Genomic DNA, 26,500 nt, shown 5'->3' with positions numbered 1-26,500 from the left:
GTAAGACTACTACTAGTAGTAGTAATACTACTACTACCATTACAACTACTACTTTTCGAACTATCATCTTAACATTTCAAACTCGATTCAAGGAATTGTATGATATCGTCATACTAGTTTTCCTTGTAGGAAAAGAGAGAGAGAGAGAGAGAGAGACAGAGAGAAGGAGGCAGAGAGAAGGAGAAAGAGAGAGAGAGAGAGAGAGAGAGAGAGAGAGTGAGAGCAACGTCCAGTCGAATGAGTGTACTACTACATATTTCATATAATTCTTCAATTTTTTTTAGAAATGACAGTCTCAAGTAACCAACTGTATATATATATCAAATCGAGTTACCATCTGTCAAATGTTATTAATTATCGATCGATAAATCTGAAGGAATTTAGAGACAAAAAAAAAAGAGAGAGATAATCAAAGATAAACCATAGACACGTATGTACGTATGTACTTATGCATACAGAACGATATAATGCCGGCTCGTTTCTAGGCCGACATTAGAGTTTACTTGGCGTCCATACCAGTGGCGTGTTACCTGTCTAGAGTTAATTAACTTAATTAATGGATTGGCCACCCTGTCAGAGTTTACTCAGTACTGCCTGGCTCAAGTAGGTACCTAGAGAAACCGGCAACAAACATCAAAGATAAATCGTCTGAGTTCAAGGAGAGAGAGAAGGCTTATTGATGAACATGTTTTCACGAGGCCGTATTGTTAATCTCATAATATTAACAATGAAACAATTCAAAACACTAATGTTTTATAATTTATATATTATGTTTTATTATTTATGTATTTATATACCATCTATATATTGTTAAAATGGTATCGATATATATATATATATATATATATATATATATATACTTTACATGTACATATACATGTAAAGTTATTAAAGTAATTTCGTTAAAGGGATGAGAAGAACAAAAAGAGGAAAGAAAAAATGAAAGAAAAGAAAAAAAAAAATGCAAAAACCTTCGAACACGTGACGTAAATTTTCAGAAGAAAATAGATTCGTTAGTTGGATTAAGGAACAAAACAGAAAAGAAAGAAAGAAAGAACAAAAAAATAAAAAAAAAAGAGAGAGAGAGAGAGAGAGAGAAAAAGGAAAAGAAATTAATATAAAACGAGATTCCCTTTAGAGAAAATTTTTCCTCTTGATTTTGCAACCCTCCCCTCCCTCCCCTCCCTCCCCCGGAGAGATAATAATACTGCTTTCGAATGGAAAAAGTTGTGCCGCGGTGGACCGAGCTATCGGCGATCCCGTTTTACGTAATTGCCGGCTCAAAGGAGGTAAGAACTGGCTCGGCTTTCGTAACCTTATTCTTCCTGCGAAAATTGCATTTCTACTCATCTTCAGTCGGATACAGTCGGAGGTAAGGGATCCAAAGGGATTTCGTCCTAAGCGTGCCATAAATCGAAAGTTTTCTACTTCCCGCAATCGTACGCCAAATCGGATTATGAAATTGAATAGTCTCGGTCCGTCTCTGAGAATAGAACGAGGAAAACGAAGCTTTAGCTAGAGAGAAAGAGTAAGATCGAGAGAGAGAGAGAGAGAGAGAGAGAGAGGGAAAAAAAGAGAAAGGGAAAAAGGTTTGCCTTCCGGCTCTTCCTTCTCTCTCCCTTTGGAGTTTACCTTTTTTCCTTTTCTTCCTTTTATTTGTCCTTGAATTCCTGTGTTTAATGTCTGCCTCGTATCTAGCAAGTGGACGGGGACCTTTTTAAAACAACGAAAAATAAAAGAAAAAGAAAAGTAAAGAAAGAAAGAAAGAAAGAAAGAAAGAAAGAAAGAAAGAAAAAATTTAATGAGTTTACTATGTCGACTAAGTTTGGAAGATAATCATCGGTCTCTCTTTCTCTCTCTCTCTCTCTCTCTCTCTCTCTCTCTCTCTCTCTTTCTCTCTCTCGCTTTCTCTTAACAACAATTATCTCACGTTGCTACCTTTATCTTTCAGGTAATCTCGGTGTAAAGAACTTGTCAAAAAAAAAAAAAAAAAAAAAAAAAAAAAAGAAAAAAAAAAGAAAAGATATAATAAAAAAGAAAAGAAAACGAAGCGAAACGAAAAAAAAAATTAGATAGATACTAAGGGCACACACAGGATCGAATGAACGCATCCCCGATAAATATAGAATGACTGTGAAGGGTGTTTGTAGGATAGTTGTACCGGTATTGTGTATCGATTTCCATTTCAAATCAAATGCAATTGCAGTGCTTATCGGGTGCCCGTTGTCTCAGGCCATGTCAAGTTGTATGGCAATGTATTTGCATAGATAGGATTCGAACTGAAGTAAGGCCACGTTCGAGAGATTCGATCCATATGCCACCGCGTGAACTATTTCTCCTATTGATTCGATCGAAAACTATTCTCAATCGTGTTGAATAAATATACGCTTCCCTCCCTCTCTCTCTTTCCCACCCTCTTTCTCTTTCTCTCTCACTCTCTCTCTCTCTCTCTCTGTGTCTCTCTATCTATCTCTCTCTTTCTTTCTCCCTCTTTCTCTCTATATATATATGTATGTGTCTAAATATTCGTAATGTATATATACATATATTTTATCTATATATGCAGATATGTATATATATATATATATATATATATATATATATATATATATATAAATACATATGTATCTTCAGTAACGATCAATGATTATTGTATTTACTGTGGTTTCCTTTGAAGCAACCAAACAGCTAGGATCCCATTGTTCACATGATATTCACTGGAACTATCGTTCAATATAGACACATATAGACACCTATAGAAATCACCAAATGTTCTCTCATTTTGGTTTATCTATTTATGTTAGATTCTAGTTCCTTCTAACATGGTTTCTGCTTTGGTACTGGCATTAGTACGTGCCATGCATTCTCCATTCCTGAGAACGCTTAATTGATCGTTAACTCGACGATCCTGCGTTAATGAACGGCAGAATGGATAGGAAACTAGGAGTAAATTTCTAGAAGGGCTATCGTCTCGGAAAGATGAATCAATCTAGATATATCTATGACATATATATATATATATATATATATATATATATATATATATATATATATACGTATGTAGATATAATAAATCAAATATGGTAATAATTATAGATGTCTTATTTAAGTTTTTTTTTCTTCTGTTTTTTTTTTTCGAAACATAAGAAACATAATTCGATTTTCTATACATCCATCTCATTTAATTATATATGAAATTTATATTGATCTATATACATATACATACATACATACATATATATATATATATATATATACAGCTATATCATTTGCAAATTCGATTTCAAATAGCTAAATATTATCTAAAGTACTTGCATAGAGAGACAGAGAGAGAGAGAGAGAGAGAGAGAGAGAGAGAGAGAAAGGAGAGAAATATTTGTTCAGAATCATATCAATGTTATCAGGAAATAAATAGTGAGCGTATATAATAATCGATAATACATGTATAGGTATCGAGCACATTGCCACGGCTTTATTGCATTCCAGGATGGCTAGAGATATATCTGAAACTAATCCATGCTCCGTTTCTCGCGTATATCATGATCGAGGATCGGTACACCTACACGTATTTAATGTCCACGCGATTACGGGACAAACCGTTGTTTACTATCGGCTTCATTCACGCAAGCCATTCTGCAATTCGATCATATATATATATATATATATATATATATATATATATATACATATATTTTATCAGCGAAATTTATTATTTCTTTCAAAAATAATTTAACGCTATCTGGTATATATATGAGGAATTTCATTTATAGTTATAACGTAGATATATACATACATACATAGATCTATTATTTCGTAGATACATATATCTATCGTTTTTATTATTTTTAATAATGTAGATATAAATATCATATTTATACTCGTATCTTTTTATCCTATCCAAAAGAATACCTATTTCTCATTCGTTGAATTTTTTTTTTATTCCCTACGCGTGTGTATCAATATTAATATTATTATTATTATTATTTTTTTTTCTGTTTCTTTTTTTACATGAAAAAAAAAAAAAAAAAAAAAAAAAAGAAAATAAAACATTCGATTCGCCGAGTCACGATATATATATATATATATATATATATATATTGGAGAATTTCATTTTCGTCCTACTGTTTAATCGGACGCAATTTAGCTTGAAACGCGATACGCGATGGAATCCTTACGGAGGTGAATTCACAGATTACCAGGAAGGAATTTAATTTCGTTCGATCGGATCAGATCGATTCGCGAAAACGTCCACGTAAACTGGCAACAGGATCATCACAGTAGTAGTAGTAGTAGTAGTAATAGTAATAGTAGTAGTAGTAGTAGTAAGGGAAATAGTGGGGTGGGTGGGGTGGTTAGGCGGACGAGTGGGAAAAGCATACGAAATTAATGGTTATTCGGAAAATCGCTGAGAACTTCAATATTCCTCCAGTAAAATACTGATCTCTAAATCCGTTGAAAATTAGAACGAGTTGCTTTGAAATCTAAACAAAAGTGCATACGTACCGTATCGATTCTATGCCGTATCGTGTTTTGTGTTTTACCACATCGTATACCGTACTAATTAAAGATTACGAGAGAAAAGATTTCAAATGATAAAAGAGAGACAGAGACAAAGACAGAAAAAAATAGAGAGAGAGAGAGAGAGAGAGAGAGAAAGAGATCAAGAGATCGAGAAATCAAGAGAGAGAGAGAGAGAGAGAGAGAGAGAGAGAGGGAGGGAGAGAGAAAAATGGAAGATAGATATTCCAAGGCTCATTTGCCACATCTGTCAAAAATAGTACGGCTCTTAAGGGAAAATCACATTTTAACGAAAATAACCAAAGAAAGAGGGAAGGAATGAAAATAAGGATGTTTCCCCTTAAGTACGGTGGATACTGTAAACAGAAATATACATGGTTACATAACTACTAAGGTAGGAGACCGCAACTAAACGTAAAAGAACAAATGTGAAAATAAAAATGCAAACTTGGCGATCGTCCCCGAGTGTGCGATAGGGGAGAAAGAAGAAGAAGAAGAAGAAGAAGAAAAAAAAAGGAAAGAGAAAACAAAAGAAAAAAAAAAAAGAAAGAAAGAAAGAACCTTCGAGTGGAAAGCTCGAAAGGCTCTCGGTCTCGATTTCCTTGGTAAATTAAATTTATTTACCTTGGAGGAAAACGATTTTGAGAAAGACAAACAGACGGACGAACGGACAAAGTGAGAGAGAGAAAAAGAGAGAGAGAGGCAGAGAGAGAGAGAGAGAGAAAAAGAGACAACCCGTATTCGTTGGACTACATTTATATCATCCTGAAAATAATTCTCCGACGTTGCTCGTAGATGATGTCACGTAACTCTCTTTCTAGCTTCAAAAACTGGAAAGTCAAATAGGCAATGGGTGGAAAGAGAAAAGGAGAAGGGGCGATAGTAAGGGTGGAGCGGGGGGGGGTGACGGGTTTAAGGTATGACGATGATGCTATATAAGAATGGTATATAGTAAAGTCTAGAAATGAGGAGGGAGAAGGATAGGTAAAAGGGTGGAATTTAGAAGGGGATGTAAGCTCTTGAATGCAAGCTTTTTACTTTCCGAGAGATCTGAATCTTCTCTGTGCAACCACGTACAAAACGCGTTCGTGTTCAAATGTGTCCCGACTTTTATATATTTTCTTTCTTCCCCTTCTCCTGTTCCTCCTGCTCCTCCTTCTCCTTTTTATCTATCTCTTCTTCTTCTTCTTCTTCTTCTTCTTCGCTTTTTCTTTTTCTTCTCCTTTCTCTTTTTAGTTCTTAAACCATTTTAGTTTTCTATCCGTCAGCCCGTTCCTCGTGATATTTCCAAGATCCGCCATTATTTCCATGCATGGGTATTCCTATTCTTAGCACGGCCTGCTTTTCAGCCAGCGTGTACTTAATGTTCATAATCGGTTTTGCTTGAGATTCTTCTGCCAATGGTTTTGCTTTGCTTTGCTCTGTTCTGCTCTGCTCTGTTCTGCTCTGCTCTGCTTTGCTTTGCTTTGCTTTGCTTCGCTTTGCTTTGATTCGCTTGCTTGCTAGTTTCCTAGCTGGCTAGCTAGCTCTGGCTAGCTAGTTTGCTTGCTTTCTCGCTTGCTTTCTTGTTTCCTTGCTCGCTCACTCGAACGATCTCTAAAGAAACGTTTCTTTTGTTAAGGTGACATTCGCTTGATTCGTTTGCAATAAAAAAAAAAAAAAAAAAAAGAAAAAACCCACTTTTTAATTCTACGAGCAAACGCATTTCAATTATGTGATGAATTATTATCAATGTCCAATTAACGATTGGAGATAAATTTCTTAAAAAAGAAAAAAAAAAGAAAGAAAGAAAAAGATACTATGTATATAGATATATATATATATATATATATATATATATATATATATATATTACATTGATCGAAATTATATAGATCAGATTAATAAATCGTATATGTCACTTTAAGTAATAATTTTATTAACGATAAATCGTGCAATGGATATCTCTGTACGTACTGATTTATTTATTATACGGTTAATTATTTAAATCAATAAATTATACGAAATGATAAAACTTGAATTTCTCTCTCTCTCTCTCTCTCTCTCTCTCTTTCTTTCTCTCTCTCATTTTATCTACCACGCTGCGATAATATCATATTTATTAAATCGCTCGACAAATGTCAACGTTATATATTTATAAGAAATACTAAATTTCGAAGCAAACAGTACGTGTACAAGTATGTACAAATACATACATACATAAATACATAAATATATACATATATATATAAATATATATATATATATATATATGTATATATATATATATAAATATGTACATACATACTTTATTACATTGATGTCGATGAATCGAAACGCGCGTAGTTTTAGGTGTTCCTCAGGGAACGCGTAACAAGGCCGGTTCCGTAAAACGATCGATGTAATCGTTCCCAAGGGAATAGCACGGGAAAGTGGTAAAGGAAATAAGAGCGTGCAGTAGGGAGGTAGGAAGGGGGTTGTAAAGGGAATTAAAGGGGAAGTGGGAGAGGGAAAGGCTGATGTTGTAGAAACCATAAGGCGTTCTAGATGCCGTGAAAGTGAATGGGTGGTGGTGATGGTGGTGATGGTGATGATGATACTGGGTGGTGGGTGGAGATGGGAGGTGGGAAGGGAAAGAAGGCACACGCTGAGAGATTCTTTGGAATAGGTTACTTTCTATGATGAGGTGAGGTGAGGTGAGGTGAACTGAGATATGGTGAGGTGAGTGGTGGTGAGATGAGGTGAGGTGAGGTGCGGAAGTGATTTTTAAAGTGGCGATTCCTGGCCACCACCATCTCTTTTCTTCAGAATGTTCCTCTCTTTCTTTCTTTCTCTCTCTCTCTCTCTCTCTCTCTCTCTCTCTCTCTCTCTCCATACCTCAAGCCTCTCCTTCTTTCCACTCCCTTCTCCATCCCCCTTCACCCTCTTTAACTCCCCCCAGACATCCCTTGGATGCCACCTTACTTGAAATATCGCCGTGACTAGACGCGAATCCGTCTACCATAAATAACAATCACGAGATTCCTACGACGTCATAGAATGTTTCCTGACCTCTCTTTTACTATCCTTCTTCGTCTTTTCTCTTTCTTTTCTTTCTTTCTCCTTGATTTCTTTTTCTTCATCGTATTCTTCATCTTCTTTCTTCTTCGACATCGAAGGTTCTATCCTTACCTAGGTGTATATTTTATTTTCATTCTTCTTCTTATCGATAACATTAAAATGATATCTTCGATTTTTATCCTTCTGCTTGTTTTGATATCATACGAATATTTTGTATTCCATTCTATTTTTATCCCCATGATATGTAGTTTATCAAATGGAATTGTCATTTTATATCGTTAGTTGAAAAATTCACGAGGCAAATACTTATATTTTGTTTTGTAATTGTAATTATTATTATTATTATTTTTTTTTTTTAATATTGTTAATATGAATAATATTAATACATATATATATATATAAACATGTTTAATAGATAATTAAAAAATTTCGAATAATTATTAAATATAATCTCATAGTTTACAAATATTTCTATATATAAAAAATATATGTATATATATTTATATATATGTTCTTATATATTATTATATATTAATATTTAATAGATGTTTTTAATTTTTATTAATTAATTCTAGATCTCACTTATATACTATAATATTCCATTAATAATTATTATTAAATACATTCTATAAAATAAAGATTATGTTAAAATATTATATATGTTTATGTTGATTTAATTTTTTAAGCCTTCGATTTTAATCATTTGTCATATACAGAATAAACTATATAGACAAATAATATTATCTTGGACGATCCCGACGTTCGTAGGAATACTTTCGAGCATGAATGCGTCGTAAGTTAATACTTTATCTTCTCCTCTTCCCTGTTTATCAACTTCTTTCTTTAGTCTCAGTGAAAGCACTGAAAAGGACTGACGTAGGCAGCTTCGTCGAAAATTACTCCGAATCGATTAGAGGATAAGGGATGGTACATTAATCATTTTGACGAGACATTTCCCTCGTGTCGCGTCACGAAAACTTTGATTATTATTATTGTTCTTGCTATTATTATTGCTTGATACGTGTTAATGTATACGCGATATGCAATTTACTATTATAAATAAATAAATATATATATTCATCTATTTCGAAGGATTAAATGAAAAGTAATCTTCATTTGAATTATCCAATCCATTTCGAAATGTTGCAATTACATTTGATATAATATTACATTGTATTTTCGACTTATTATAAATTATCATTAAACAGAATACATTGATAAATTCTTAATATTTATAATCATTGAATGAAGCAATTATGTATTTGAATATAAATTACATATCCATAGGTATAAAATTAATTTGAAAATATTTCAATAATTTATAATTATCTATATAGTTATATACTTTTTATTTTATATATATATATATATATATATATATAAATTATAATTTGAATACTAGAAAATACTATATATAACTACGTATATAAAGAAAAGACTGAACTTTGTATTATTTCGAACGTCGAAATTTTCGTCTTTGTGGAAGCTGATATCTCTCTCTCTCTCTCTCTCTCTCTCTTTTTCTTTCTCTTTATCTCTTTCTATCGTTATCATTGCTTAAAAAAGAGGCATGTAAATTCGACCCCTTTTCCCAAGCGGTAATCCACGAACCCATTAAAAGCTGGGCTTTCGCATTTCGTGCAAAATATCTGTGGGGTAGATACGATGATGATGGTTGTAGTGGTGGTAGTAATGGTTTTGGTGGGAGGCGAAAAGGAGGGTGCTCTCGAATAAAAGGTAAAGTGAGCAGCGTTTCCAGTCAATAAATAGTTTCACGGTAGAACGAAGCTGCGAGACGTTGAAAAACACTGACTTTTCGAGACGGCCAATCAACGAACTTTTGGCAAATCATGGAGAGAAAAAAGGGAAATGGGAGATTCGTCAAAGAAAGGACTTTAATGAGGATATCTCGTAGCTTGACGGCCCTATTGTAAAGGACTATCCAAAAGAATTAGCGGGTGCGATCACTGAAAAGGAATTATTTCGTTCCATTTGAGAAGAATCCTTTTACTTTTCTCTCCGTGAAGAGACTGTGACTTTTAAGACGAGGCGCGTTATCCTCACAAGACAGTATAAATGAAAATGCTTTGAAATTTCTCGATTCAATTAATCATTCGAATCGTTCTACGTACTTTCGTTGAGATAAAGAAAAAGAAAAAAGGGGAACGAAAAAAAAAGAAAAAAGAAAAAGAAAAAGACAAAAAAAAAAGAAAACACGTAGAAGAAAAAATAATATAACACAATATTCAAATCGATCCTCTTTTGATCTTGTTAATTTTTTTTTTTACCTTTGTCCTCTTATTTTGTTTGTTTGTGTTTTCTTTTTTTTTCGAACGATTGAAACAATTAGAGAAATAATATCTTTCAAAATTGTCAAATATTACGAAGTAATGATTTCGTACGAAAGGATCATTATATTCCATTTTTCTATCCTGTCGGCCATTTCTGCGTAACAATTAATAAGTCGAGTTTTATGAATTTTTGGGAAAAAGAAAAGACAAAAAAAAAAAAAAAAAAAAAAAAGAAAAATGATATAAATAAATAAATAAAAAAAGAGAAGAAAAGAACCTTCATACGACGAACATTTAAATCGATTTTCCTGCCACTGTTCTCCTTACCCCAATTCTTCGTGACGATAAATTATGTTACCTTCTACGGGAGAAAATTATCTGTGTTGTTAAGTCTACGAAAAAAGAAAAAAGAAAAGAAAAGAAAAAAAAAAAAGAGAAAGAGGAAGGAAAAGAAAAACGAAAACCGAAGAAACAATATCGTTAAGTAGTAGAGATTAGTAGTTATGCCAATGAAGGAATGAGAATGATAAGGAAAAAAGAAGAAGAAGAAAAAAAAAAAGAAAAAAAAGAAAAAAAAAGGGAAAGATGGATATAGATCCTGTTTAAAGAAGGCTCGCTATTCAAAGTATTAACATTTTTTCCTGTCATCCCTCAGGATGATGTTTTTCTTCCAAAGTTCCCTCGAGATAATGCTTTTTTTGTCTTCCTAGAAATTTCTGAAGGCAGCTCTCATTCATCTTCCACTACGTCGACGAGCTTCTCGCCCTCCTTCCCTCCCTTCTACTCTTTCTCTCTCTCTCTCTCTCTCTCTCTCTTTTTCTCGTATATCAAATTAAATCATTAAAAAATTATTTATATAAATTGTACAAATAAATTTATCCAAAATTATTTTCAATTATCATATGCGCGTATCTAATAATTTTCTTTGCTACTGCTGATGGGAGATCAAAAAAAAGAAAAAAAAAAAAAATAAGAAGTGAAAAAGAAAAACTGACGACTCGTGCGTGTGTTTGACGAAACGAACCGAAGCGAAACAAAACGAAAAATAATTAAAAAAAATTAAAAGAAAAAATATGAGGATAGAAAGGTAGAAGAGAGAGAGAGAGAGAGGGGCGGGGAGGATATATAGAGAGAGAGAGAGAGAGATAGAGAGAAAACGAGGAAAAAGAAAAGATACCAATTAAAAGTTTTCTCTACGAATCGTAGCGAGTAAAGGGAATGGAAGATCGTTGAAAAGCATCGAGAGTTGCTGCATCAATATTATCGGTAAAATTATTGTAAGAGTTAGGCCAGTTAGTTGTCAGAAAGTTTCTATCGCCAACTTTATTCGACTTCCATGCAATCAACTTTGTTAGGAACATTCGTGTTGCAATGGTAACTCTTTCTCTCTCTCTCTCTCTCTCTCTCTCTCTCTCTCTCTCTCTCTTCCTCTTTCTCTCTTATTCCCTCAACTGTGGCGTTAATGCATCGCATGAAATGTCAAGCGAAGCGAGTATCCCAAAGCGACCTTTTCGACGTACACAATCTCTGCTTGTCGCTGCAACGTTTCTATATCTTACAAACTTATAATTACAATCCGTAAAAAAAAAAAAAAAAAAAAAAAAAAATAAAAAAAAAAAGAAAAGAAAAGAAAAAGAAAAAAGAAATAGAAAAAAAAAGAAGATCCATACATCCAACGTTCGTCTCTTTTGGCAACGATTAAACGTACCATAGCATATAAAAAGATATGAAATTTTAATCATTATTTAGCTACATATATATATATATATATATATATATATAAAATTTTATCTAATTAACTTTTATTTTAAACATATTTAACTAATTAACAAAATTACATTTTCTCTTTAATTATAATTACGTATCTCTGATAGCCATGGATAAGAATAAAAAGTCTGTATTATTGGTTTTACCGAATAGCACTTATACAACATAATGTTAAATGTACAAAATGCAATAATATAATGATCATCCGTTAGATTTCATATGTGAAAATTTCCAACGCATACATATGTCTCGTCCCATTACAAAATGTATCTATTATGGATATATCTATACGTACATATATATATATATATACGTACGTATACGTATATATGTACTACGAGTAAATCACAGCGATGTACAATATATTATCGTACATATCCTGTTTAAACCAAAATTTGACTTACACGCTTTATACCGCCCACTAGAAACATTACGTATCTATCTATCTATCTATCTATCTATATATATATATATATATATATATATATATATATATATATATAGATATATATATAGATATATATATATATATATATATATATATATATTTACGAGCGCAGCACGATTGTCTGAAATTATTTGATGGAGAAACTTTTTTTTTAAATGAAGTAAAATGAAAGCAGAAAAAAAGGAAATAAAAAAAAGAAAAAAAAAAGAAGAGAAAAAAGGGAAAATCAAAAAGGGAAGCGAAAGGAAAAATCTTTGAAAATAATTAATTAACATTATCCTTCTTCAAGGATTTTTTTAGATATTAATTATACGATCGTACGTATATATGTAATATGCAGATATTGAATTTCGAAATAATGTGGTATATTAAATTGAATGGTTTGAGCTTATCGTTTCATAGATTCCTTTTTTTTTTGTTTTTTTTTTTTTTTCATTATCGAACGACGAATAAAATATAATAAAACGCGTTTGCGTAAACGAAACATTAAATTTCCTAGGAAAAAGTGGGTCGAATGTCCAAAGATCGCGAGACGAAAAGAGAAGGGATCTCTGAGAGTATACGATATAAACCAACACATAAGCCTCCTTTCAATCTACCCACCCCCTCGCCGTCTAGTCTTACTCTTACGCTACTCCCGAAGTGGGTTCGTGCATTTTCGAGATTAAAGCATTTACGAGGTATTCGTACGTGTGGTTTTGTAAGTAAAGCGACTTTACTCTGTATATATATATATATATATATATATATATATATATATATATCTATGTGTGTGTATATGTATTTGTACATACATATTGTATATATACCTATATATATATATACCTCTATATATATATATATATATATATACCTCTTTCAAAATCTTCCATACTTTTGGTTACTACCAAACGTGTAGGAGAAATGATATTGTATTGTTATAATAGAAAATAATATTCTAATCGCTACAAAATATATATATATATATATATATATATATATATCTGTCGCAAATATATTACAGTATAATTAATTATGCTGTATAATGTATTAATCGGTTAACTTACTTATCCATTATCCTCTTTTAGAGAGTATGCGGTGCTCTCGGTTTTTTTCCGATATTAATATACCTATAAATATTACATTACTTAAAGTACATTCTTAACTACTTAAGAAGTTCGTATTATGAAGTAAAGAATTATTGATTATTCGACGTGACAAAATGAAATGAAATTTTTTAAAATATAAATACGATATAAAATAAGATACAAAAAAGAAAAGAATTTCCTATCTCTATCGATCGAAATAAATTATCGAGTTATCGTTAAATATCGTTTGAAAAAATAATACGATATAATTAATATTAATAACAGATATCTATATAAAATAGAAATTATTTTTAAATATTATAAGTAGATGTATAGGCCATTATTTATTTTTTTATACCTGTGTGTATGTGTGTCTGCGTTAGTGAGAATTTATATTTCCTATGTCGCTACGCGATGTATCTTCTCTGACGTCTCACGATGGAATGAATATGATGACGAATAAGAGACAAATATAATTATCCTGTTTTTGTGTTATAGGTTAAGAGAACGCGTCTTCTATTTCTCCTCTCTCCTTCTGTATACTTACATGTATGTAAACAATCGAGTTATTTAAACGTATACATTTAACAGATCTAGAGAATAATAATGCTTTCAAATGACGAATTACGTTCTTTTTATTTTTTTTTTTTTCTTTTTCTTCTTTCTTTCTTACATTCTTAATGTCGAAAATAAACGTCGATATTTTTTTTCTTCTCTCTTCGTTCTTTTTTTTATTTTTTTTTTATTCTTCTGGAGGGCGGGTGAGTGGAGGGGAGGGTGGGAGGAAAGAAAATAAGGAAAAAAATAAAATGAAAAAGAAAAAGAAACAAATAAATCCTCTTTCATTCTGATCTATGAATTTTTCATTGAACAAAAAAAAAAAAAAGAAGAAAATATATCGTATATATATTCTTCCGTCAGATTAAGATTTTTGCATGGATCGACGTTTGAATTTATCTTATCGTTAGATTAAACAAGGCTTTACGTGAAATAATACGAATATGGTTAACATAAAAATACAGATAAGAGAAAGGAATATGGTATTTTCAGAAATGAGAACTTTATACGATACGTTTTCACATATAACGGTAATATTAGAATAGCGTACTGGTAGTTAGGCGAATATAATACGCATAATATGTCCCATCGTTAGAATTGTTACGCGTTCGCACTGGTATTACGCCAACAAGAGTCTAGTACCATAAGATAAGTTAAGGAGTATATGTAATAGTTAACATATTATATATACGCAATGCTGTGTACTGAATATATATGTTAACTGGATAATAAATTAGAATTGTAATTATAGAGAAAGGTAATATGTTCCATGTAATATTACGTTAGAGAAATATATGGATAATTTTATACGCATAATTCGTTTCGAGATTTTTCTTTCCTTTTTTTTTCTTTCTTTTTCTTTTCTTTTTCTTTTCTTTTTTTTGTTTTTTTTTTGTTTTTGTTTCTTAATATCTCAATTCAGAATTAACATTTTCTTTACTTGTCTTCTACATTATCTCTTTTTTCCCCTTTTTTATTTTCATTGCTTTAATAATACATTAATCAAAATTGACAATCTAATAATTACAGATGCACCCTATTATTATTATTTATCGTATCGTTAATACGAATCGAATTAAATGACTACATTGTTAATATTTACAAATTAATTCATTAATAATAGCATATCGTAGAAAATTCTCACATTCATTTATATACTTTATTTTAAATATGTTATTCGTTAAATAAATTGAACGATATCTAATAAGGATGGAGAGAGGGAGTGAGAGCCAGAGAGAGAGAGAAAGAGAGAGAGAGAGAGAGAGAGGGAGGGAGGAAGGACAAGAAAAAAAAAAAAAAAAGGAAAGAGAGAAAATCGCGAAATCGTACAAAAATAATTTAACACAAATTCATTCATTAGCAAGCCGATACGAGAGGACAATCTGTAAAAAAAAAAAAAAAAAAAAAAAGAAAAAAAAGAAATAAAATACAATACAAAAAAGAAAAAGAACAAAAAAGGAAACAGAAATAAAAAAAGACACGAGATTGGAAATTTTTTCGCTACGCAATATTCGCCTGATAGTCACGCGTTTTTTGATAAATAATAAATTACAAAAAAAAAAAAAAAAGAAGGGCGAGGGGAAAATACGAAAACAAAAAACAGACAGAGAGAGAGAGAGAGAGAGAGAGAGAGAGAGAAAGAGAGAGATAGAAGTATCGGGAAAAGCGAACGCGTCGCTCTTGTAAATCGGTAGAACGACGAGAGAAGTGGCGATTGGAAAAACGAAAATGGAAGAACAGAGTTGTGGATAGGGGTTGGGAGGATGGTAGAAGGGCAGATTTAGCGTGAGCATACGAAGGCTATGCATCGTATATGAGGTCAGTGTAACGCGATACAACGCGGGGATACAAGGGGATAGACGAAGAGGAGTAATGGGAGGATAGAAGGTAGAAGTAAAGGGAGGGAAAAAATCCAAAGCGAAAACGACGAGAAATGCCGCGAGTACCGACTTCGACGTTATCAAAAATTAAAGTGGCTCGATAGCGTCAGACTAAAGTAGAGAGAGAGAGACAGACAGAGAGACACACACAGAGAGAGAGAGAGAGAGAGAGAGAGAGAGAGAGAGAGAGAAAGAAACAAAGAGAGATAGATATAGAAAGACAGGAAGATAAAAAGAGTAAAAGAGAAAGGTAGAGAGAAAGAAAGAGAGAGAATGAGTGGTCGGTATTTGCTTCAATGTCAACAGGGAATTGCGATTTGCTTCTATTGTAGATATATCTATCTATCTATCTGTCTATCTTTCTTTCGTTTTCTCTCTCTCTCTCTCTCTCTCTCTCCCTCTTTTTCTCAACAGTTTACGCATTCCACAACAGAGTTTGTAATTTAGGTTGGTTGTTCTTGTCTTGTGCGTTCCCAGGTGAAAGGAATATTCAATTTTCTAAAGCGCGTAAAACAACTCTCCGTTCGTATATTCACCTTTTCCTATTTCTATCTTCTTTTCCTTCTCTTTATCTCTATCCATCTATTTCTATCTCTCTCTCTCTCTCTCTCTCTCTCTCTCTCTCTCTCTCTCTCTCTCTCTCTTTCTCTTTTTAATGTATTACTTTTTATCTTATTTTCCTTCATCTTCTCTCGTATATTTTTTTTATCTCGTACATTCTTTTTTCTTCTTGTTTTTTTCTTTTTTACTTTCTTCCATTCATTCAAACTTATTGGATGTAGCGCGAATGAATTTATATATATATATATATATATATATATATATATATATGCGTATGTGCATGTATGTGTGTGTGTGTGTGTGTGTGTGTGTATATATAACTATGAAAAAGAAAGAATAGATAGTGAACAACGTTGAACAGAAACATACCTTTCTATCTTGCTTATGCTTGTCACGTAACTAACTCCAACCGAAATTTCACACTTCTGTCTTTATCGTCGTCTTTGTCTTTGTCGTAGTCGTCGTCGTCGTCGTCGTCGTCATCGTCATAGTCGTAGTCTTAGTCGTCATAGTCGTCGTCATGGTCGTCGTCGTCTTCGTCGTCGTCGTCGTCGTCGTCGTCGTCATCGTCGTCGTAGACAGAATTTCAAGCGTAGTTACTTCAAGTATGATTCGAGTCGTGAGATTCACGTTTTGCCTTACGGCGAGTCAAACGTTCCTTACGTGCTACTCATATGCGACAACAACGAAGATATCTCCCACCTGCTTGAATTAGTTTTAATTGACTTCATTGAAATCTCTTCTCTTTCGAATAGTGAAATGTTAATGGCGATATATATATATATATATATATATATATATATATATATTATTACATACGTAATACGTATTCATATGTAATACTTATATTCTCTAGATTGCTATGATATTGATTTTTAAGTTTGATTTTGTACTATTTTCTTTTTCTTTTTCCTTTTTTATATAAGAAAATTCAATAACGTTCGAATTTTACATTGAAAAAAAGTAATATGTATGCTCGACTAATTTATATTGACAGTATATATATATATATATGCGAATGTGATTTTTTTTTCTTTTCATATATGTAATCATTCGTTCCAATTCTTTCGCATTAAAGTAAATTAATTATACAATGAATAATACACAAGGATTTATATATTATTTCGTATTTCTTTTTTTTTCTTTTATATCACGAGAGTATAAAGGGATTTTGTGAAGGAAAAAAATCTTCCCTTTTATTAATATCGTCAATCTTTGAATTCGATGGATTTTAATTTTAACGTCACTCTACGTTGTAAAAGAGAGAGAGAGAGAGAAAGAGAGAGAAAGAGAGAGAAAGAGAGAGAGACAGCGACAGATAGAAATAGAGATAGAGATAGAGATAGAGATAGAAATAAAGATAGAGAATGTGATGTCACGTTGGCCTCTCGAGAACGTACCATTCTTCTTTCTTCCCCAAAGAAAAGATTTCCTTTTTACGAAAGTGCCACGAACGGAATACACATCCCATAAGCCGAGTAGTTTGCCGTAGAAGCGTTTTGTCAATGACATAGCATCCCGGTTTACTCCCTCTATTTTCCCTCTCTCTTTTTCTCTCTCTCTCTCTCTCTCTCTCTCTCTTTCTCTCACTCTCTGTTCGTGTTGGTAAAGCGAAATTCCATAGCTCGGCTTATTATCAACAACAACGTTCTCTCTCTCTCTCTCTCTCTCTCTCCCTCCCTCTTTCTCTTTCTCTTTCATACAAACATGGATACACACAAGTTTCGTCTTTTAGCATGAGTCGGCTAGATTTCCGAGATATTTCTAAGCCTACCCCACGTCTTAGACACGTCCTTTGTGTTTATTGTAAAGTAAACTAACTCGTATGAAACGTCTCGTGTAATTCCTGAATTTACTGTGTAGTACTATATTTGCGTCTCTCTCTTTCTCTACCCTTGTCTCTACGTCTCTCTCTCTCTCTCTCTCTCTCTCTCTCTCTCTCTCTCTCTCTTTAGTAAGAAGGAAAACAAGATCTCGAAGGTTTCGTCTGTTAAGCTTTATCGTTTGTTATCCGCGCGGTTTGCTTTATACGTTATATACATATATATATATATATATATATATATATATATATATATATATATAAAGTATAGAGAGAGAGAAAGAGAGAGAGAGAGGGAGAGGAACAAGAAAAATTTTCGCCAACTCAGGCACACACTAGTCGATTCTGCTATATCATATATATTGTATATAACATACATACGTTTATATATAAATATATATATATATATATATATGTGTGTGTGTGTGTGTGTTTTGTGTCAACGTGTGTGTATTTGCTAAAGCAAAGCTATAAGTCATATATATTTTCTAACCGTATAAGGAATATTTTTAATCATCAATAAATGAAAAATTTATTTTATTCGTCGAACATAACATCCGTGCAAAGTATAACTTCGTAACAGTGACGACAGATACGAGAGGAGAAGGGGTATAATTATATTTTTACGTTTATTAATTTGAAAATATTACGATGTTTTCTTCAATCAATATTAATATAATTAATTCGTCATTCTAATATGATACTTTTTATAATGCAAATAATTTCTTAAAAATTATCAACGTGATAGAATAATCAGGATATTATTTATCGTATGTAATACATAAATATACTTACGATGAAGATCGCTTATTGATCATTTATAGTTATCATATAACATCTATATATATATGTGTGTGTGTGTGTGTGTGTATAAAATTTTACTTTATTATATACAATGAATATTTATAACACGTCGATAAAATTTTAACTTTAGTTCGATAAGGAAATTTTGAATGGAAATAAATTTACACGCTCTGTCTGAGTTGGCGAAAATGAAATCTTTTTCTTTTTCTTTCTTTTTTTTTTTTTTATTCGTTTTTCTTTGTTCTCTCTCTCTCTCTCTCTCCTCTTTCTCTATATATATATCTTTATCTCTTTATCTTTCTATCTCTCTCTCTCTCTCTTTCTCGTTCTCTCTCTCTATCTCTCTCAGTCCATCTCTATATTCTATCTTTCTCTATATTCTTCCCTTCTCTCTCCTCACCGAAAGAAAGCGAAGACTTTTGATTTAACATCGCCTTCCCCAGTTACTGATGAGTTGGCGGGAATCCAGTCGGTCGAATCCCTTTTTCTAGAACATCTTGTCGCTATTGTGCTAACCTGGAAGCAATCTCAATAGTTTTAAATCATTTCCCCCTCGCGGCTTTCCACCACTATATTCGTCGAAGATGGGAAGTACATCGAGTACTTCGTTCTCTCTTCTTATACTTCCTTTTTTTTTTCTTCTTCTTCTTCTTTTTCCTTTCTTTTTTTCTTTTCCTCTTTTCTTTTTTTTCCTTTCCTTTCTACTATCCTCAAGGAAACGAGTTTCGTGATTGTATATACGTGCTTCACGTCGTACGTAAAATGAACGTTCGTAAATCTTATTTACTGAGATGATTTTCAAAGAGAGCGCGATTCGCATTTTTTAACCCCTCTTCGATGTATTTGATTTTTTTTAATTGCAGATATATATATATATATATATTTATGTTTAATTTAATTGTAAATATTTACAAGTAAATTCTTTGTTATTTTTTTTTTTTTCTTTTTCTTTTTACTCGTTCACTACTGAGATATAAATTTTGTTGTGTTATATTTTTCTTTTATTTTCCTTTCTTTTTAATTGTTTCAATGCACATTCTAACATACGTATATGAAATAATTTAATTTCATTGATTAATGCTCATCGTTCTAATGAAAATTAATGTCAATATAATTTCTATCTTTTACGTCTAGAATATATTTATCGAATACAATCGTTGTAATATATATATATATATATTTTTTTTTTTTTCTATCGCAAAGGAATGATATCGTTGAAACAAAAAATCACGTGGGAATAATTTAATCCTCAATAAAAAAAAAAAAAAATTATATTTCGATTCAATTTCCGTTATGACCGTTGGAACGTTCACGCGATATATAATCGATATAATAATTTTTCTTTTGTGAAAAGTTTTCTACGAAAATCATTCATACATTGTAACCATTTAATCGTACGTTTCAAATAAAAACACACAATTGTTGTTTATTTGAAACGTACGAAATTCTAGGTAGACGAAATGTAAACGTATATACGATTGGTTTACAATTACACACAAAAAAAGAAAAAAAAAAAAAAACAAAGAATATTTAAAAGTAATCAATGAAACAAGATTTTACGGATGGAAAAGATTAACAGATGTGCTAAGGGCACACGTAGGAATAACGTTTATTCAATTAGACTATGAGAAATTGAATTAACGAATCTTCGAGAGGAGGGTTAAATCCTTCCCCTACCATCTTTCGTTCCCTTCTCTCCTTTCATCCTTCCCGTCCAATCCTTCCCTTTCCATCAAAGTAAAAAGCGGTTAAGTAAAGTCTCGTTCAATTTCGAAGTGAAGCGGGAAGATGTATTCCGCGCTAAATGTACTATTACTTTCATTATCGGATTAAGCAGCTGCAGTGCTCGCACAGCAAATTCGAATAGTTACGCTCGGTGCAAACTTCGTTTCGTTTCAAACAATATTACAGTGCGGACAAAGCGGTCTAATTTGCTGTGCAACAAATCCTTTCATTGATGCAGACTATTACGAACAAATGTTTTATTACCATTGATTATCATTGATATAATCGATTATTAATTATTACGATACGATACAACGATCGTGAATATTTTTATACGCTTCAATATATCTGCATTTCTATAAAAGAACAAATCGTGTTACAATGACTTTTCATTGTTCGATTTAAATATATATATAAGTAGGAAAATATAAATTTATCATTATCATTTACCATTTTATCTCACAATCTCTGCTATGTATATATCTACGTGAGAAATTGAATCTATCAAAGAAAATGTTTTTATAAATGTTGTTTGATAAAAACCACGGTCCATCATTCGTGACGCAAATCATTCTTTTTCTTTTTTTTTTTCCTCCCGTTTTTTTTTTTTTTATTTTTTTTTTTTTTGCAGCAGCAGCAGTAGCAGCAGTAGGTCGACCGATACGTAGAAATTTCAAAGTCAAATTCATTTTTCTTTTGTTTGTTTCTGTTTGTTTGATTTGTTTATTTATTTATTTTTTTTTTTTCAATGGTATCGTATTATCTTTCTATTTTTTTTTCTTCTCTTTTTTTTTTTCTTTTTTTTTTCTTTTTCATAGTATCCCACTGGCACTCGTTGAGATGAACAACCCCACAAGTAAAAATCCATCGGATTTTAAGTCCAGGATTGAGGGTGGGAACTGACCAGGCAATAGGACCTCCATGGGCTATCCATTTGTTAGAAAATGGACACTACGTCCATCCAACGAAAGAATTATTGCAATACAATGTATACATATACTATATACTATATATATATATATATATATATATATAACCCGGAAACAAAGTCAAATAGGGCATACGTTTATACGAACTTTTTTATTCATTGTTTTTATGTGCCGAAACCATCCCTAAAATGTTTCCCACTTATTTAGATTCTTCCCATTTGTGTATATATGTATACATATATATATATATATATATATATATATATATTGCACGTGTATTTATCCAATCGTAGAAAATGCTTGGTAATTCTCGAGTTAAAGGGAACGCCCTTTCTCTCGCGTTTCTTCTTCGGCATATAAATAAGCTCGATTGGGGAAAACGAGATAAGGGTACTAAATTTATGTTTCCTTTTTCTCTCTCTCTCTCTCTCTCTCTCTCTCTCTCTCTCTCTCTGTCTCTCTTTCTGTCTCTCTCTCTGTCTCTTTCTCTCTCTCTTTTGGTCGAACAACTTCGTGATTCTTTTATCGACATATGTAATTCCATGAGTTCAGAGTACATTTTTCCTTTCTTATTTACTCTTTCGTAAGAAGAAGAAGAAGATAGAAGATAGAAGAGAAAGAGGAATAAGAGGAAGAAGAATGAATAGGACGAATAGGGTCGATCGTTTCTTTCGATATAAGAACTTATGCCCTTTTTTTTATTCTTTTCTTTTCTTTTATTCTTTCTTTTTTCTTCCTTTCCTTCACATCTAAAGTTCGACAAAGATAGAGAGAGAGAGAGAGAGAGAGAGAGAGAGAGAGAGGACGTTAGAGTTCGAATAAGAAGGTAATCCTGCAATTAGAAGACTCACGAGAGAAAGAGAGAGAGAGAGAGAGTAAAAGAGATAAGGATAGAATTGAATCGATAGAAAACGTGGTAGCACTGTTCGAGGGACAAGCAATTTGAAGGAAGTTCAGGAAACTAGGCTCGTGTCGATCGCTTTTCGATCGCTTGCTTTTAGGGAACAGTAACAATAATAAGGGCAAGGAAACGGGCGATAAAATCGATTAATCGAACTTGGTCCTGTAACTGAGAGAGATATCCTTATTAAAAAGATAATTCACGAAATGAGAGAGAGAGAGAGAGAGAGAGAGAGAGAGAGAGAGAGTGAGTGAGAGAGAGAGAGGTGATATCGATGACCGGTTATTATACCATCGTACTTACATGTGTATGTGTGTATGTGTGTGTGTGTGTGTGTGTGTGTGTGTGTGTATCCAAACCGATATGTAAATTAATAAAGCATCGAGATAATGGGAATGAGAGAGAAAGAAAAAGGTATTGATATACAGAATAACCGCAACGTTTGATAACTAGTCATCAAGCGTTATTTCTACATCATTGCTTGTTTTTTGTTCGATCATTTTGTGTCACGTATAACATGTATTATATTGCTAAAACAATAAAGAAAAGCTGGGAGAGAGAGAGAGAGAGAGAGAGAGAAAGGAAAAGAGTTGCATATTCAATTTTTTTTTTACTCTTTTCTCTCTCTCTCTCTCTGTTCTCCTTACTTTCAATAATTTCAAGTATTATCTACTAAGAATATATCTATGCTTATAATGAAATTATAATATATCGTTAATGATATTCCATTTTGTTTTGTTTTGTTATGTTTTGATTAATTTTAATAATTAAGATCCCAATAGCCGATTGGAAAACTTTCGTATATAAATAATCTAGGTGGAATTTATTCTGTTAAATTTGTAATATTTTTAAAAAATTCAAAATATCAACAGACAACTTCTTTCGCCCTATATGATCTGACGATTTAAAAATGGGAAACGATATGACTGGATCAACGTAGAATCGTTGAAAGGATTTTCGAGGGTTCTCCGATTTATGAAGACGTCTGCTAGGGAGTGAATCTTGCGAAAGAAATCCTTAGAGATTTCGCGAAGGTTTCTTCTCATTCGTTCAAGAAAAAGAGTACGATAGAAGAACAAAAAATAAAGAAAGAGAAAGAGAGAGAGAGAGAGAGAGAGAGAGAGAGAATGAAAGAATGAAAAAGAATGAACGAGTTGAAAAAATAATAGGATAAAAGATCGAGAATCTATGAAAGATCACGATTTACGATCTAAATTTTAAATATACGATAAAAATTTCAATCGTATAAATTCGTTCAAAAGTCATCGTAATGATTATATATATATATATATATATATATATATATATATATATATATACATATATATATTTTTCTTTTTTTAAATATTGAATTTCATATCGTTCGAAAACATCGATTTGTTTGTACCTTCGAGATAATGACGATTCTAACAGAGTCGAAAGTAGAAAGTAATGCGAAAGGATCAAGAGGAGGAAATAAACGTCCAAGGGATTTTTCCGAAATCCTCGATTCGCCGACGCAGAGAATCGAAGGCGAATGAGATTTTCTTATATATATATATATATATATATATGTCTAACCTTTGCGATTCTCTTAACTGTGTCACATAATACATTGACTTTCCTTGTCATTTAGAAAAACAATTATTTTCTCTTAGTCACGTAGTATCGAAAGTAATCGTGATTTAAAAAAGAAAAAAGAAAAAAAAAAAAGAAAAAATGTATTTCTAAATTAACTTTCAAAACACCTTGACCGTCGATAATCGAAACGAAGAATTTTTTTTTTTTTTTTTTGAAAATATTCCTATTAAATTTCATACCAGACGTTCCACAAAGTTCGTTCATTAATTAAGAATAATTGATAATTAATTTGAACGAGGATTCAGAAATCTTCTTCTTTTTTTTTTTTTTTTTATATACTTCCTTTATTTCTCTTAAAACGTTCGTGTGTGGATGTATGCCAACGATCAAAAGAAAAAGGAAAAGGAAAACAAAAGTAAATTTAAAAACGATTCGAAATTTCTACCATTATAATACAATGGGAAACGAAAGTTTAAAGAAAAAAAAAAAAAAAAAAAAAAAAGAAAGAAAAAAAAAGTACGGGTGACAGACACGGCGGGGGGCGAGGGGGAGGAATAAACAAACGTAAGTACTAAAACTACGTAAGTAGCTGTTCTAACATGTTTTCAAGACAAATGAGGTTACTCTTTCCTCAGGATTACATTCGTGAAATTGACGTCGGATGAAAGAAAAAAAAGACAAAGGGAAAGATAGAAAAGACAATTTGTTTGAAACACAGCCATGAAGTTGAACGTTACTCACGTCTGACGTATAACGCACTGCTTACTGAATTACTTTTGAAACATAGAGGAAAACTACGTTTTCTGCGTATCTTATTTACGACGACATTTCGTTACATCGGTATATATATATATATACATACATAATATAAGAAGAAGAAGAAGAAGAAAAAAAAACAGAAAAAAAGAAGAGAGAGAGGGGAAAAAAATATATACATATATATATATATATATATATATATATATATATATATATTTAATATATTCCATGATATTACTTCGATAGGATATATAAGTGTTAGTGTGGTAGACTTTTTACATCGTTTTGCTCGCAAACGTATCTCAAGGCTGTCTCATCAACCAGTGCAAGCCATCTCTCTCTCTCTCTCTTTCTCTCTCTCTCTCTCTTTCTGTCTCTTTCGTACTGATACTCTTTATACTTAGCTATCCCTTTTCCACCTTCATCCCGACATTTATAGTGGCCTCTAGGCTTCTTACTGGTATACCAGACGAGGCTCTTCTTCGTCTCTTTATTTCACGGCTACCTGCAAAGATAAGAGCCCGCCTTAGAATAACGACTCTTTATTATATACGGTAATAGACGAAGTTCAAGCGCGGAACTTAACCACGGCACCCATTTTACGTTGGGATAAGATGTTTCCCTTTGCTACGTCCATCGTTACGAGAAGTTTCCTTCTCTCTCTCTCTCTCTTTCTCTCTCTTTCTCTCTCTCTCTCTCTCTCTCTCTCTGTATATCTGTCTAACTATCTCTCTTTCTCTGTCTCCCTTGTTAATAAATACATACAGTGCTTCATATTTCTTCACTTGTATTTGTCTCCTCTTCTTCTCCTTCTTCTTCTTCTAATTTCTGTTTTTTCATATATTTCTTCAATTATTTATACATATATATATATATATTTATTATTTATATATATATATATATATATATATGTGTATTTCTTCAATATATATTTCTTATTAATTATAATGCAAAGTGTCTTCAAAAGACCATTATATATATTTTATATCAATGACGCCGATTAGTACATGACTTTGCACGCATTTAAAAGAGAAAAAATTGTTAAGATAAATGTTACGTAAAAAATTATTAAAATGAATTTAGATATTTGAGTGAAAAAAAAAACAAAAAAGAATAAAAAAGAAAAAAAAGAAAGAAAGAAAGAAAGAAAGAAAGAAAAGAATTAGAAAAAAATAATTAGAAAAAAAATAAAAGGAAATCAAGAAAAAGTTAATTGATATTTCAAATATTGTACAATTAATGCATTGTTTTTTTATTTCAGTATTATTTCAATCAATGTGTACGATCAACGTACGATGAATTAGTGTTTCTGATAATATGCAAAATAAAAGATAAATAATCCATGAAAATTATAGAAAATTCTCCCCCAAGGAATTCCTTCCTTGGAATTTTTCTCCTCTAGATTTTCTTGAACGACCACTTCTGCCGTGTCATCGTGCACGAAAATACAGTTCTCTGAAATTTCACATTAATAATTTACAAATAGTCTCTCTCGTCTTTTGGATGTTTCTTATGTAGTTTCCTCTGAAGATAACTTATAAATTTCAGAGATTTCATATCCTTTTATCTTGCACTTTATCACGAACAACTTTTTCATTCATGTTAAACATCAATGATACCGGTCCGGAATAAAAGATTTATATAAATTACAAAACATTCGAAGTATCAATTAATTAATTGTTTTTTTTTTTTTTTTTTTTTTTTTTATTAAAATTAACATTGCAAAGAAAAAGATCTTCTTTCGTTTTGTTCTTTCTCTCTTTTAACGAGAATTGACGAGAGTGGTTTTCTTTTCCTTTTTTCTTTTCTTCTTTCTCTTTTTTTTTTATTTTCTAAAAAAAACATTTAAATTAAAAAAGATTTTCCTTTTG

At 31.7% G+C, this 26,500-nt stretch overlaps 1 protein-coding gene across 4 annotated transcripts in view; it reads right to left on the bottom strand.

The window, feature by feature from the left end:
• The window catches only part of LOC118451205 (uncharacterized), a 191,425-nt gene that overhangs the window by 40,167 nt on the left and 124,758 nt on the right, over positions 1-26,500 (bottom strand). Inside the window, exons 1-2 of one of the 4 annotated variants that reach the window (XR_014982490.1) lie at positions 13,489-13,564; positions 13,110-13,172 (exon numbers count right to left, since the gene is read on the bottom strand). The exons of 2 other annotated variants lie outside the window; for them this stretch is intronic. Coding sequence is in view for 1 of the 2 variants with exons in the window: in XM_085659028.1 (XP_085515154.1) it covers positions 25,049-25,134 (86 nt within the window). In the remaining variant the exon portion in view is untranslated. Of the gene's footprint in view, positions 1-13,109; positions 13,173-13,488; positions 13,565-25,048; positions 25,135-26,500 lie in introns of those variants that run through there. One more of the 4 variants, XM_085659028.1, reaches the window with a different exon arrangement.

This window comes from Vespa mandarinia, chromosome 8, assembly GCF_050613455.1.
Source record: "Vespa mandarinia isolate Hongniang chromosome 8, ASM5061345v1, whole genome shotgun sequence".
In the NCBI taxonomy this organism is placed as follows: Eukaryota; Metazoa; Arthropoda; class Insecta; order Hymenoptera; family Vespidae; genus Vespa; species Vespa mandarinia.
Note: the sequence above shows the minus strand (reverse complement) of the source record. Positions and strands in the feature narration are given on the sequence as shown.